We start from the raw sequence: 13,913 nt of genomic DNA, 5'->3' as shown, positions 1-13,913 counted from the left end.
TTTCCAGGAGTTTTGCAGAAAGAAAAACAAGACACATTACTTTTCTACTCTATTAAATGCTATAAATAAGAACCAAACAGAAATTTTCTGGCAAATAGGAGGTTGCAATCAACATAATCATTGGATGCATTAGTTTCAAAAACTTCATTAGGCTTATTCAGCAAACTCTGTTTTACATCTAGCAGCATATAAAGAGCTTGGAATTTGGTTTGCTTATAGGAACAGGAAAGTTGCCCATATCTTGCCAATACACAAAGCAAGAGACAGGAGCAAAGCTCCCAATTATCAGCCAATCAGTATTACCTCTGATATTGGGGAAATCCTAGAAGGTATTGAAAATGCTGCCATTCTCAAACATTTGGCCACAAATAACCTTTTATCATAACAACAACATGGATTTTGACCAGGTAAATCAGTTAAAACAAACCTGATTGTTTCAACTCATACAATCACATAACTGTGCTCCTTGACCAAGGTCTAACAGTGGATATGGCTCCGCTAGACTTTGCTAAAGCCTTTGATAAAGTCTGTCATTGAAGACTCCAGTTGAAACTGAAGGCAATTAGAATTGAAGAAGGTGTTGTGGACTGGATAATGGCTTTCTTTAAAGGAAGAAAGCAGCAGGTCAGAGTTTTAAGTGGGGTGCCTCAAGGACCTGTTTTAGGGCCTACACTCTTCAATGTTAACATTGGCAACACTCCACAAAACATTACAAATAAATTTAACCTGTATGCTGATGACTTAAAACTTATTGATTCTGTCAACGCACAGCAGGGTGTGGCCTCAATATAGTCAGATCTAGACAGCTTTTAAAAATGGGTCAATATATGGAGGCTCAAGCCAAATGTTGAAAAGTGCAAGGTTCTCCATTTTGAAAGAAATAACCTGTAATAGCAATACTCAATGTCATCAAATGCTGGTGTGAGACAACCAATTTCGAAGAGTACCTCAGAAAGAGATTTGGGGGTCAGTGTAGATGAAGACCTTAAATTCAACTGCCATAACTGAGATGAAGTAGCAGGGGCTAACTAAACTCTTGGTATCATCAAGCGCACAATCATCAGTATATCCCCAGCAATATTTACTAAAATCTACAAGAGCTTGGTGAGACAAAGATTGGAGTTTGGAATATGCATTGTCATGTCAATTATTAAGACAAACCACATGGCTCAAAAATCTGTCCAAAGACAGGCAAGAAAATGCATAAAGGGTCTCAAAGATTAATAGTATGGATGCTGACTGCAGAGCCTTAAGCTAACAACTCTAACGCAATTTCAATGAAGAGGTGATGACCTACAAGCTGCTTTTCATATTTTTTCATTTGCTAGCTGCCAGCTCTATTGCAAGAGGACATATAATCATTTAAACTAGCCTAGTTCAGAACAGGCCAAAAACTAAACTAGGACTATTAGACTACCATATTTTTTGGTAAGTATATAAAGGTAAGTGCAGGTTAATAATCCTGAAGAACATTATTCTTCATTGAAATATCCATTAGATTTAGGCTAACCTAATGAAATTCATGTATAGCCTAGAGCCTATGGGCAATGCCATATATGTGTGACAATTTTGCTTAAAACAACCAACAGCAAGATAAATGGTAAATTTGCAGTTTACAGCATAATTTAGCTTGGATGAAAGTGAATGTATTACTTGATGTCTTTTTTAATGCTCTTTCATAATTCAATAATTGCTTCTTGGGGAAATTACATTTTGAGTCCTTGAAGGGCTAAGTTCTAGTTTAGGGCTTCTTGCTATCTTGAAAAATAGACAATTTTAGAAGAATAAAACTTTCAGGAATGGATCCAGGGCCAAAAATATATCCTGGGAAGGTATTGCCAAGCTACTATGCCTACCTTTTTTGGATTTCTAGGGCTTAAAAGATTGTATACATGACCAATCTATACCCATTTGACATTTGACAAATTATACCTTGTGTTTAAGTTTAAAATTTTTTTTTCATTAGTTTTGGTTTTTCAAAAATGCAATTCCTGTTTATCCAATAGAATTTTAGGTGAATTTGGGGCAGTTTATTTTACTGACCTATGAATAAAGTGAACATCCCACTTGATGTGTTTTTTTATGCACATTCCAAATATATTAATCCCTTTACTCAGAAATTCAATTTTAAGCCCATTACAGACCCTCAAAACGATACCTTTTTCCCTATTTGTGGCTATGTAAAAGGGTTGAAAACAGCATTCTTACTTCATTATATGCAGAATAATTGTAGGTAACACCTTTCAACTGCAGCTCCACTATACTTTACCCTCACCCCCACCCCTCTTGGGCAAATATGTAGTCCAAATTATATGTTTCCAATCTGTTTTTTGGTTCTCAATTTCATCACAGTTGATTCTATTTACTCATATACCAGTTTAAATAAGAGTGATGCTAACAGTAGTATATAAACAATATCTAATATACGAGAAAAATGCATTATCTTTGAGGGTCCTTAAAGGGCTTAAAGTTGAAATTCTGAGTTTTATTTCTGATGATTACATTTGGAAAGATCATAAAAAAAGGCATTGAGTAGTATTTTCACCCTATTTGTAGGCAAGTAATATAAGCTATCTTGTATTTACTGAATTTTAATCCATATTATGAGTTTTATCCTAAATTTGAGAAATATTTACAAATCTTTAAATGCTTATATATTAGGGTACTTATATATTATAGGCCTAGCACCCCTACTCAAGAGGTTCTATTGGATCTGTCTGCATTTGAAGACAATTAGCTTAGGCATTGTGAGATAAACTACTAGATATATTTTAATTAAATATTTAATATAGAGAATTGGCATTTTGGTTAGGTATTTAATAGAGGCTAATGCGTTCTGGGCAGCTAGCTTTCCATAATTTTTTTTTTTTTTTTTAGTTTCAATAATTTTGTTAGATTACTTAATTATTATGTTTTCATTGTATTTAGGTAGCCAATATTTCATTAGGATTAATCTAATGTCACTTCATGAGTAGGGTTACTATAATACAAAAGTCCCTAAATTGCAATTGAACAATAGTATGAGTACTGTTGCTCACAGAGTACTTTTTTTGTGCATCATTTGAGCATAACTTCAATTCTAAGAAGTTTCAATTCTATAAGACAAAGATTTTAAAAATCATAAAAGGTCAGTGGCCACTGGAGAGAGAAGGAGTAGAGGTAGGTGCTTCAAAATATCTTTCATTCACCTAACTCAACAACTTTCAAAGATAGCATAAAGCCTTTAAACTAGAATTAAAGTGATCCTACTTTTGCTATGTGTTATTTTTTAAAGGCTCCAGGCTCTTTTAAATTCTACAAATTTAGTTTCAAAACAACATTTTACTATTAGCATAATTCAAAGGAAAATAATAATCATCGTTCTTGAATCAGCTGCAAATGACAATTTTTGGTAATTCTTAAGTTTTGTCACAAGCTGTCTAAAGTGGAAACTATGCTAGAATGCCAATTCTAGAAGTGCATCCATTTCTGGTTGACCATCTTCCTCCAAGGGGCAAACTAAAAATGCATAAAGTGGGCAGGGTTTTGAAGCTGAGGGAAAAGTTGGGGTTGTACAATATGAATGAAATTATACTTTAAATAGTAATTCCAGTTATCACCAGTAATTTCTGTATAGTAGGAAGTGGAAAGATAATTAGAAAAATCATGCATCCATTAATGTTAATATCCAAGATTGTTCACTTTTATTTTGAAGTTTAAACTAGCCAGCTGTTTCTGAACAAAATATCAATAGATATTGATTGAGGTTGTATACTAATGATAGTAGTGATAAAATTCACAGCCCCTAAAACGGAAGAAACCCCAGCTAAATGAAGTGAAAAAATAGCTAAGTCTACAGAAGGCCTGGCATGAGCAATGGCCAATGAGGGTGGAGGATATACTGTCCATCCAGATCCTGCACCTCTTTCCACTATAGATCTGGCCAAGAGAAGAGTTAGGGATGGAGGAAGCATTCAAAATCTTAAGTTATTTAGTCGGGGAAAGGCTATGTCTGGAGCGCCTAGTATAATGGATACTAGTGAAGTTAGCAAATCCTCCAATCAAGATTGGTATAACCATGAAAAAAATTATGATAAATGCATGAGCTGTCACAGTTGCATTCAATACTTGTTCGTCACCAATCAGAAAACCTGGATGGCCCAATTCTGTTCGGATAAGCATTCTTAAAGAAGTCCCAACTGTACCTGCTCAAGCCCCAAAGATAAAGTACAAAGTTCCAATATCTTTGACAAAAATCTGATTTTGCTTACAGGTAACATTACAATAAAGACAACTTCCTTTCTGCTATTTCTGATGAAAGAGATCTTGGGGTTATTGTAGATCACCAATTAAAGTTTAGCAGCCATGCTAAGTCTGTTTCATCTTCTGCAAATAAAACCCTCAGTATCATAAAAAGAACCATCTCCAGCCGACACCCTAGAGTTCTTATGAAGTTATATAAGGCGCTTGTACGTCCACGCCTGGAGGTTGGAATGTCATTGGCAGCCCCTTTCTTCAAAAAAGATAAGAAGTTGCTTGAAGATGTCCAGCGTCGTGCCACTAAGATGGTTAGCAACGTGAATAAATTTCCATACAAAGAAAGACTACGTCGTTTGAAGCTGCTGACAGAAAAGGGGTGACATTATTTTAACAAAGAAAATCCTCTCTAAAAATACCCTTCCCAGTCTCTTTGCACAGCCCTTTGCATTCTGTTACTAGAGGACATTCTCTGAATCTCTCTGTGCAGCGTTCCACGAGTAGACATAGAAGCCACTTTTTCAGCCAAAGAATTATCAATATGTGGAACCAGCTCTCTGAATAAACAGTTTCTGCTACTTCAACTGACATGTTCAAGTCCCACCTTGATAGGGAATGGCTCTGCCAGGGGTTCCTTTACAATTGGGAAGCTGCAGAGTACTCCACAAGAGTCTAATCTAACAGCCACAATCTACACCAAACGAATTCTTTTTTCTCATGGAGCATCACAAGGATGGATAATCCTTATATCACTCCAAGCTGTGATTTAAGGTAAGGTAATTTAAGGTAATTACCTATAGAGTGAAGCATATTAGTCCATGAGCTCTGCAGGCAGTGAGGCAAGGTCTGTATTCTATATTCATTAAATAAATATAGAATAGAGACCTTGCCCTGTTGCCTGCAGGGCTCATGGACTAATATGCTTTGCTCTATAGGTAAAGTTATCTGTAAGCAAGCTACTTTTCACATTTTCACTGTGGAGGAGGAGGGTCAACCAGAAATAGATGTACTTCTAGAATTAGCATTTCTAATTGCTATAGTATGGAAACTAGGTTGCTTTTATTTATTTATTATTATGAATAACAGTAAGCATCAATGCTTGTCAAAAAAGAACAAAATCATAATACTAATCTAAAGTTTGTTCTTAAAAATTCAAACACTATCTGCCTTGACAACCTCCAAAGACAAACCATTCCAAGGTCTGGCAACTCTACTAAAGAAAGATGGTTGACCAATTTTTTCAGTGGTCTTGGGGGATATAATTTGTAATCATGCTGATGAGTAGAGTGATAATGGCTAAATTTGAAAAATAAATTTGGATCAACATCATCCACTTCTTTAAGTATACAAAACACATTTATAAGGTCACTATGACGTATACAAAACTTCAACAATGGGAGTTCAAGTCTAGAAAATCTAATCAGATAGGAAAGGCGCTGAAGGTATGGAACCAGCCCAGTGGCCCTTCTCTGAGCCTTTTCTACCCTGTGCTCATCCATTAGATTTAATGGAAACCAAACCAAGTATTATACTCAAAAAGAGGGCAGACCATAGATTTATATAGTAGTAAGAAATTACAAAGGTTAAACTTACTAAAGCTTCTCTTTATAGACAACAAACAATAATTTGCATTCTTTAAAATTTCTGAAACATGCTTATCAAATTTCAATTGGGTATCAAAGTAAATACCAAGGTCATGCACTATTTTGTTTGAAGGGATTTGTATGCCAGACAGCTGGTAAATATGCACAGGTGGAAGTTTACAAGCATAGTGTAGAACAACACACTTAGAAGGGTTTATGAACATGAAATTAGATTTGCACCAATAAGTTAGAGAGTCAAGATCCTTCTGTAAAAGTTGCACATTGTTTTGGTCCTGTACTGGTAGATAAAGTTTGACATCATCCACAAACATTTTGACAGTAGAATGCTGAACAGAGGAAGGCAGATCATTGATAAATAAACAAAATGAAGTTGGACCCAGGCAGCTACCATGGGGGACTCCATTTAACACATCAGTTGAGGATGACATAGCTTCAACAACAACAACCTGCTGAGTTCTTCCATTTAGATAATCAGCAATAAATGCAATTGTTTTTTTACCCAATTTATTGAAGAAGGATGGGTATTGAAACTTTGCAAAGTGCCTTCAAAAATTCGATATCAATGCAGTCAAAGGGTATAGCTAAATTGGAAAAACATTGAAAATCCAAAATCACCTCAAGAAGCTGAGTATTACAAGACTTACTTTTTCAAAAACCATGCTGAGCAGGATTCCAAATATGATTTTTATCAAAATACTTTTGAATGAGTGAAACAATCAACTTTTCCATCACTTGGCAAAAAATAGATGTAATTGAAATCAGCCAATAGTTTTTTAAAATCCAACTTGGAGCTACTTTTGTGATGTGGCTTTACCAAGGCCTTCTTCCGCCCTGAAGAACACAGTCCATGCAACAAAGATAAGTATATAAGTAAGTGGTTCTGTAACTTTATGAGCAATTTGTCTTCTCATTACATTCAGGAAACCATCTATATCCAGTGCTTTAGATGAATCCAATTTTGTAAGAATAGCATAAACTTCAGTCAAAGAGAAATCTGAATCATCAAATGGAGCAAGCATGTTCAACAACACAATTGATTCTACTTGAGATGCAAAATTAGCTTCATTTGAATGAATTGGCTGTGTTTTAACAAAAGCGCAAGAAAAAATTTGATTAAAAATAAGAGCCTTATCAGAATCACTATCAATCTTTTCATGTGTATCCTGATGTGGGAATGTAGATGCTGCAAGGTTAGGCTTATTCCTATTTACATATTTCCAAAATATTTTAGGTAATGTGGTACTTGAGCAAATAATATGTGACTCAAGCTCTTCATGATTAGTCCTAAGAAGCCAAGCGACCTTGTTTCTTGCTAGTGAATATGCATGCAATTCACCTGGATCCTCTTGCAATTGAGTATCCAAATGCCCTTGCCTGGCTACTTTACTATGCTGTGACTCAATATACAACCACCAAAGACTATTTTTTTCACATATTGCTTGGAGTATGTGTCTCAGAAAGTTAGGTTTATTTCTATCACTGGAAAAATTCTTCACCAAAGGAACAAATTTATCCCTACATTCAATCAACACTTTTGTTACAAAATCAAATGTGGTGTCTGGAGAAACATGATTATATTTAGTTCATACATGATATTAATAGACAAAATAAATTGTCACATTGATTCATAATCAGCTTTAGCATAATCATGCCAATAAAATTCAAAACCTCTCTGTTGAGCATCAATATTCATGTAAATATCAAGCACAATGTGATCACTTTTACCTAAAGGCAGACAGAAATCTATACCCAAAATATCATTGATTGACTTGATAATAACCAGATCTAGAATCGATGGAATAGCATCATTCCTGGCTCAAGTTGGCCTGTCAATATGCTGGTATAAGTACAGATTATCCAATCTATCTAAAAATTGCTGCTCATATGATGAAGTAGACTGACTTGTAGTATACACACTCTAATCTATCAAAGGTAAATTGAAGTCACCTAGAATAAGGAACTTTGAACTTTGACCAACAAGACAAGAAATACATGCTAGAATATTGTCATTATTAACTGGACTCAATAAATTCACAGTAGGACTATGATAAAAAGCTGCAATACACATGTAAGTACTCTGATAGGGCAATTTAACATCAACCAAAAGACACTCCAACACTGAGTCTACAAGCAAATCAACAACTATAGAAAACTTAATAGAACCATGAATATAAATACAAATCCCTCTTATAGCTGAATTATTAGATACTAAATTATGTTGTGGTAGCTTCTGAAAATAAATAGACAGGTCACTGAAATGTTTTGGTAAAACTTTGGTAACAACCACTAAATGTGGTTTATGTTGCTTTATTAGCTCACTAAACTATGCCCATTTAGATGACAGGCAGTCTGCATTTATATAAGTTACCAATAATTTATTACTCAGACACTTCAACTTTTAAGGGAGTCACTCTTCCATGCATGTGTAGCTGTTTGGGGTTTCTTGAAAAGAGTTATTATTCACAAGGGTTAGTCCGTTTTTGCTATGTTTTTATCTTTTAGTTAGCTTTGCCAGTGTCCAATTTTGATTTCAGCTCCTGTTTCAGGGCATTGTACTTCTTTTTTTCCATCAGTTCAATGGTAGTACAATCATGAGAGACTGAACAAGGGGAATGCAGCTTTGATGCTAGTAGACTCAGACATCAGAAAAAAACAAGCTGAATCTTGTTCTACTAATGTCTTGAACATCAACTTAATAGGCCTGATCTTACCAAGCATATGTTTACCAAGTCTAACTGAGTAGCTACATTTTGCAGGGCAAAGTACAAGTAGCTTTTTGTTGAAAAATTTGCAATCAGTCTTGTTTTGTTGTCTATGAGATGACAAAGTAGCATCTTCAGATAAACCAAACATGATCAGGTTTTATTTGTCCACAAGATCTGACACATAAACCAAACTGAAATTCAAGCTACTAACACTGATTTCCTTGTCCTTTTTCACAAATTTTTAAGTTAGACTGTTTTCCAAGCTCTGACACTTCACTCCAATTAGGTTATCAGTAAAATGCTGGATGCTGGAAAGTGTGCACTTATTTTTCAGGTCTTTATCAGTTTCAGCTACTTTCTGTTGGATAGGCTCTAATAAAGCACAGAACTTATCCTCCATCACCTTAAATGACATTTGAATTTCACTCCTCAAAATTTTTGTATATGTTAGTCCTAGGTAGATTGAGTTTTTCTGTTGTTTACATATAGGGCAGAATCAAAGTGACCCAAGCCTCCAAGTCGTTTTTGTGACTAAGTTACATTCCAGCTCTGTCATTTCCAAGCATACAATACATACCCAGGATTTGCACAAGTTGCAAAGTAGTACAAAATCATTATCTTGCAATTTGGAGTCACAACCTTTGTACTCATCAACACCTTTTTTAGGTGAATGTCTTGGTCTTTTTTGGGCAACTGAGTAAGACAGTCCTTTTTGTTTCTCCATAACTCTACTATTCTAATAGTGACAACAGTGCATGCATGCCAAGTTTGAAACCAAGCATTCATGTGGGCTAATTAAAACAAGGTCAAGCAGAAAAGTCCTTAAATAATAATATTGACCTTAAAAATGTGAGTTAGGATAATACACCACTCTATAAGGTCACTTTTTGCAAAGCAGGTAAGCAGATTGATACTTATTACCTCTGATTTTTAGATCACACTTGGTTAAGATAAGAAACAGAGTGGCCAATTAATTTCTAGTTTAGACAGCTTGGGATGAAACTAAACAATAACCCAATTTTTTTCACTAGGCCTAGATAGTTTTTGGTAAAATTCTAGTTAATTGACTTCTTGCTATCAAAGAAAGGGTTTAGGTTAGGAAAATGAAACTTTCAGGGATGGGTCTACAGGCTAAAGTATGTCCTGGGAAGGTATTTTAAAGTAACCAACTCCACTCCTTCTCCCTCTAAAGGCCCTGAAATTTGCCTACATGACAGGTCTATACCTATTGAAATTTTGACAAAACAACATTTTACCTTAATTTTCAGTTAGCCTACTAGTTTTTTTTCTCTGCCTTTAGTTCTGAATGCAATTCCTGTTATTACCTTAATTTGTACTTTGGAGCAAATTAGTTGCAAGAACTATTTGAGTAGAATTTCAAGCCATATCAATGTTTTTTTTCAAATTTAGGAAGTGTATTTGCATATCTTTAAAACCTTATAAAATGGAAATGAGCAAAGTTATGAAGCTGAAAACAATTTGGTTGTACTCTAATTAAGCAGAAGATCTATTATGCAAGGTTTTGCTTTTATAACACACATATTTTTAAAGGTCAGGGCCCTCTAGAGGGAGAAGGAGTGGAGTTAGTTGCTTTAAAATACCTTCCCAGGACATACTTTAGTCTGTAGATTCATCCCTGAAAGTTTCATTTTCGTAACCTAAATCCTTTCTGAGATAGCAAGAAGTCAATTAACTAGAATTTTACCTAGTTTTTTTTTTACAAAAACATTTTTAACTTTTTTGTAGGCTTATTAGCCTATAGAATATTTTATCTATTGGGGTACTATTAAGGAATCAAAATAGAATTCCCCCAAAAACAATCATTGAACTTGGCTATGAAAGAGCATAAGATAAGGCGGGTAAGGTTTATTTTAACACAATATTCATCCTGAAAAGGCATCAAGTGATGTATTCCCTTTCATCCTAGTTAAATTATGTTGTAAACTTACAAACATACCAGATAAATTGCCTAACTAATTGGAATTTCAGGCAAACTAAAAAATTGTAAACCTAATTCTATCCATGGTATGTGTCAATTTCCACTGGTTTTGGCTTTTGTAAAAAGCAGTACAACAAACAGACAATTGTTCTGTTTCTTCTATGAATGCTTTAGAGAAAGCCGTTGTTTGTCCCAAACTGCAAAGATCTGGGATTTATTTTCTTCACGTGACTCAAACCATCCAATCAAAGAAAAGCTTGGAATCCGCCATTGATGTTACCGTAGGATCAAAGTCAATGATCTAAATTTTACATATTTCTGACCTAAATATTGTTTTTTGTGACTATAAGAGTGTACAAGAAGATCATGGATAAAACATGACTCAGGCTCCAAGCTTTAGCAATCGTGCAACTCTTGAAGATTGTCATACAAATTTGTTTAGCTTGGTAAGAACTGTTTCTGGCCTATGTGTACAGGCCTACTCTAGGTTTGAGAAAAGCCATTAAGTAGAGCATCAAAAATTATCACCGTTCAAGATAGTGATGATGCATATCTATCCTATCATGATGGTCTATATTAGGCTACCATTTGGTTGCAATCATTTGGGTAAGATACCCAGTAGTTAGATAGCTAATCACCACTTGAACAGTTAAATCATTTTAAAACCATCATCATATCACTTAGAAAGTGCAGTCTCTTATCATTGGACTTATTGTAGCCTAATGTTTTAATAAGCAGTTGATTAGTTTAATATGACTATTCTAATAGGCTACTAGATAACCCTCACAACTTCAAGCATACTGTTAGACAACAGTGGAGCCAAATCTTTTACATATTTAAAGCTTAGGGAAATTTCTTGTTTAGTGACTTTTGGCTATCTTGGAAAGGGGATAGGTTAGGAAAATGAAACTTTCAGGGATGGGGCTACAGGTTAAAGTATATCCTGGGAAGGTATTTTAAAGTACCCACCTCCACTCCTTCTCCCTCTAGAGGGCCCTAAAATTTCCCAACATAACAGGGTACTATATCTATTGAAATTTTGACAAAACAACATTTACCCAAAATTTCAGTTACCAGTTGCTTTTTCTCTCCCCTTGGTTCTTGAAATGCAATTCCTGTTATTTGAGTAGAATTCTTAGCCATATCAATGTTTTTTTTTCAAAATTTAGGAAATGTATTTGCACATCTTTGAAACCTTATGCATTGGGATTGAGCAAATTTGTGAAGATGAAAACAACTTTGTTGTACTTCATTCAAGCAGAAGATCTATTTTGCAAGGTTTTACTTTTATAACACACATATTTCTAAAGGTCATCATAGGTCAGGACCCTCTAGAGGGAGTAGAGGTAGGCGCTTCCAAATAACTTCCTGGGGTATACTTTAGCCTTTATACACATCACAGGAAGTTTCATTTTCCTAATCTAACCCCTTTCTGAGATAGCCAAAAGTCACTAAACTAGAACTTTACCAAAGCTTGAGGCTAATCTTGAAAAAATTTTCTAGTATTGGACACATATTCTTAAAAGTTGGAATATCATATTCAGACTGCAGGAAGAGTCAGTCTTGTATAGATTAAGTCTAGGACAAGTGTTGTAAAAAAAAATAATTGTGTTAAATTAGACCAGGCTGTAGGGATGGCTTTGATCTTAATTCAAATACAGAATAACCAGAATTTTTCTAAGTTTGTAGGCTAGTCAGCCAATCCTGGCTAGGCTGTTCTAGTCCTTAACTATCTGCCAATCTTAACTATTTAAACCTATGGGCTATACACAAAGTCAAAGATTAGAATCCCTTGCCAATGTATAGGAAGGATAGCCTACATTTTGATCAGGATATCAGTACTTGTGTATTATTCAGAATGCATTCAATAAGTAAAATTAGGTTCTTTTGTCAAACATATTACAATACAGTTACATTTTAATCATGTAAACCTAACCTAAATGTTCCTTCTTGTAAGAGTATAAACATTTAGGCTAAAACATTTCCTTGTTACATTTAGGTTTAAACATTAATCATTTCTTTTAAGAGTATAAAGTCATGTTGTGTTCATTGATGCACTGTTTTGTTGTGGGCAATATCCCCTCATCATGGAAAAATATAATTGCCTCTTTTTCAGTCTTTGACATCCAACTCTTGTTTATCATCCTTTTTGTTTATTATAAAGTTAGTTTCATCATTTGTTATCAGAATTGTTGTTATCTTTGTAATGTGAAGAATCAATAGGGCTGTACTGTCTATAGCTTTGTCCCTCAGAATCAGAAGTATTACTTTAAATTGCATCTTCTAGCAACTAAAACTGAAAACCTGTGGATGTTGCCGGGTAATGTTGATTTGATATTCATGTTGCAATTTTTAAACAGATCATCACTATATGCATATATACAAGACAGTTTGGTTTCATCAGATGTATCACCAGCCAGGCATGTTTGAGGGCTAAAAGGGGTGGGTGGTAACTAATAGATCCTGCTGAATGATAGTGGTTTATCCCACTGCATCTTCAATGACTTGCTGTGATTGTGGTCAACACCATTCTTGAAACTGTCAACTGATCTGGCTGGCATGGTAGATTTGCTGAAATTTGACAGTGCAACAATGTTATGAGTGAAGAAATTGAACTTCTCATGCTTTCTGCTAAATTTTTGATGCAGTTTTATAGGATTTGCTCATGTTCTGGTGTATTCACTATGATTGAAAATGGACTTAGTGGTGTCATTGATCATCATCTTAAATGCAAGGATAACATCTCTTCTCTTTCTGTGATATGTTAGGGTAATCAGGTTAAGCTTTTCTAGTCATTGCTTGTAGGAGATCTGTTTTTTGGTAAAATGGAGCTTGGTTGCTCCATGCTGGACCTTCTCCATGTCATGCTTTAAGTATAGGTTGGCAACTGACATGCCAAACTCAAGATGGGGACAAACAAGGGCTGTTTATAGCTTCTTGATAACTCTTGGCTGGTGACTTGTCACTGAGTGCTACCCAGGTTGTTGCCCACAGACAGAGGTTGTAAAGATCTTCTTGCAATTCTTGACCATTCAGGAGCATCATTTACATAGAGGTTAAACAAGCCATCCTTGACCACCTCATGAGCATCATTTACATAGAGGTTAAACAGTGTTGGGTCTAGTTTGGCCCAATCTCCATTTTTGTCATATTGTTGTTGTTATTTTGTATTGGCTATCAGACTATGACATCTAGGTTTTGTTACTGTGTTTTTCTGTTGTTGATATAATGGGACAAGCCTCTGGCTTACTCTGTTTCTGTTTAAAATAAATAAAAGTAGGTACTGGCCTAGTAGTAGGGGTCTTACCCTTACATTTTTGCATGCTGACCAATGGTCTGCATATTATAGGTACTAGTTTTCTGATTTTCTCCCTTTGGCAAATCATCCAACATATCCTGTGCTCCCTCTCTAGATTTCTTCAAGTACCC

At 35.0% G+C, this 13,913-nt stretch overlaps 2 protein-coding genes across 3 annotated transcripts in view; one reads left to right on the top strand and one right to left on the bottom strand.

Moving 5' to 3' along the window:
- LOC136033808 (phosphatidylinositol 4,5-bisphosphate 5-phosphatase A-like) overlaps positions 1–10,645 on the bottom strand; it is a 105,637-nt gene extending 94,992 nt beyond the window's left edge. For both annotated transcript variants that reach the window (XM_065714721.1, XM_065714722.1), the window contains exon 1: positions 10,556–10,645. In XM_065714721.1, the coding sequence (XP_065570793.1) occupies positions 10,556–10,569 (14 nt within the window). In that variant the 5' untranslated portion in view covers positions 10,570–10,645. The remainder of the gene's footprint in view (positions 1–10,555) is intronic.
- Positions 10,646–10,737: 92 nt separating this feature from the next.
- The window catches only part of LOC136033803 (mediator of RNA polymerase II transcription subunit 13-like), a 79,307-nt gene continuing 76,131 nt past the window's right edge, over positions 10,738–13,913 (top strand). Inside the window, exon 1 of the mRNA XM_065714717.1 lies at positions 10,738–10,930. Within this exon, the coding sequence (XP_065570789.1) occupies positions 10,862–10,930 (69 nt within the window). The 5' untranslated portion in view covers positions 10,738–10,861. The remainder of the gene's footprint in view (positions 10,931–13,913) is intronic.

This window comes from Artemia franciscana, chromosome 12 (assembly GCF_032884065.1).
Source record: "Artemia franciscana chromosome 12, ASM3288406v1, whole genome shotgun sequence".
NCBI lineage: Eukaryota > Metazoa > Arthropoda > Branchiopoda > Anostraca > Artemiidae > Artemia > Artemia franciscana.
The sequence above is the reverse complement of the archived record's forward strand: the minus strand, read 5'-3'. Positions and strand labels throughout refer to the sequence as shown.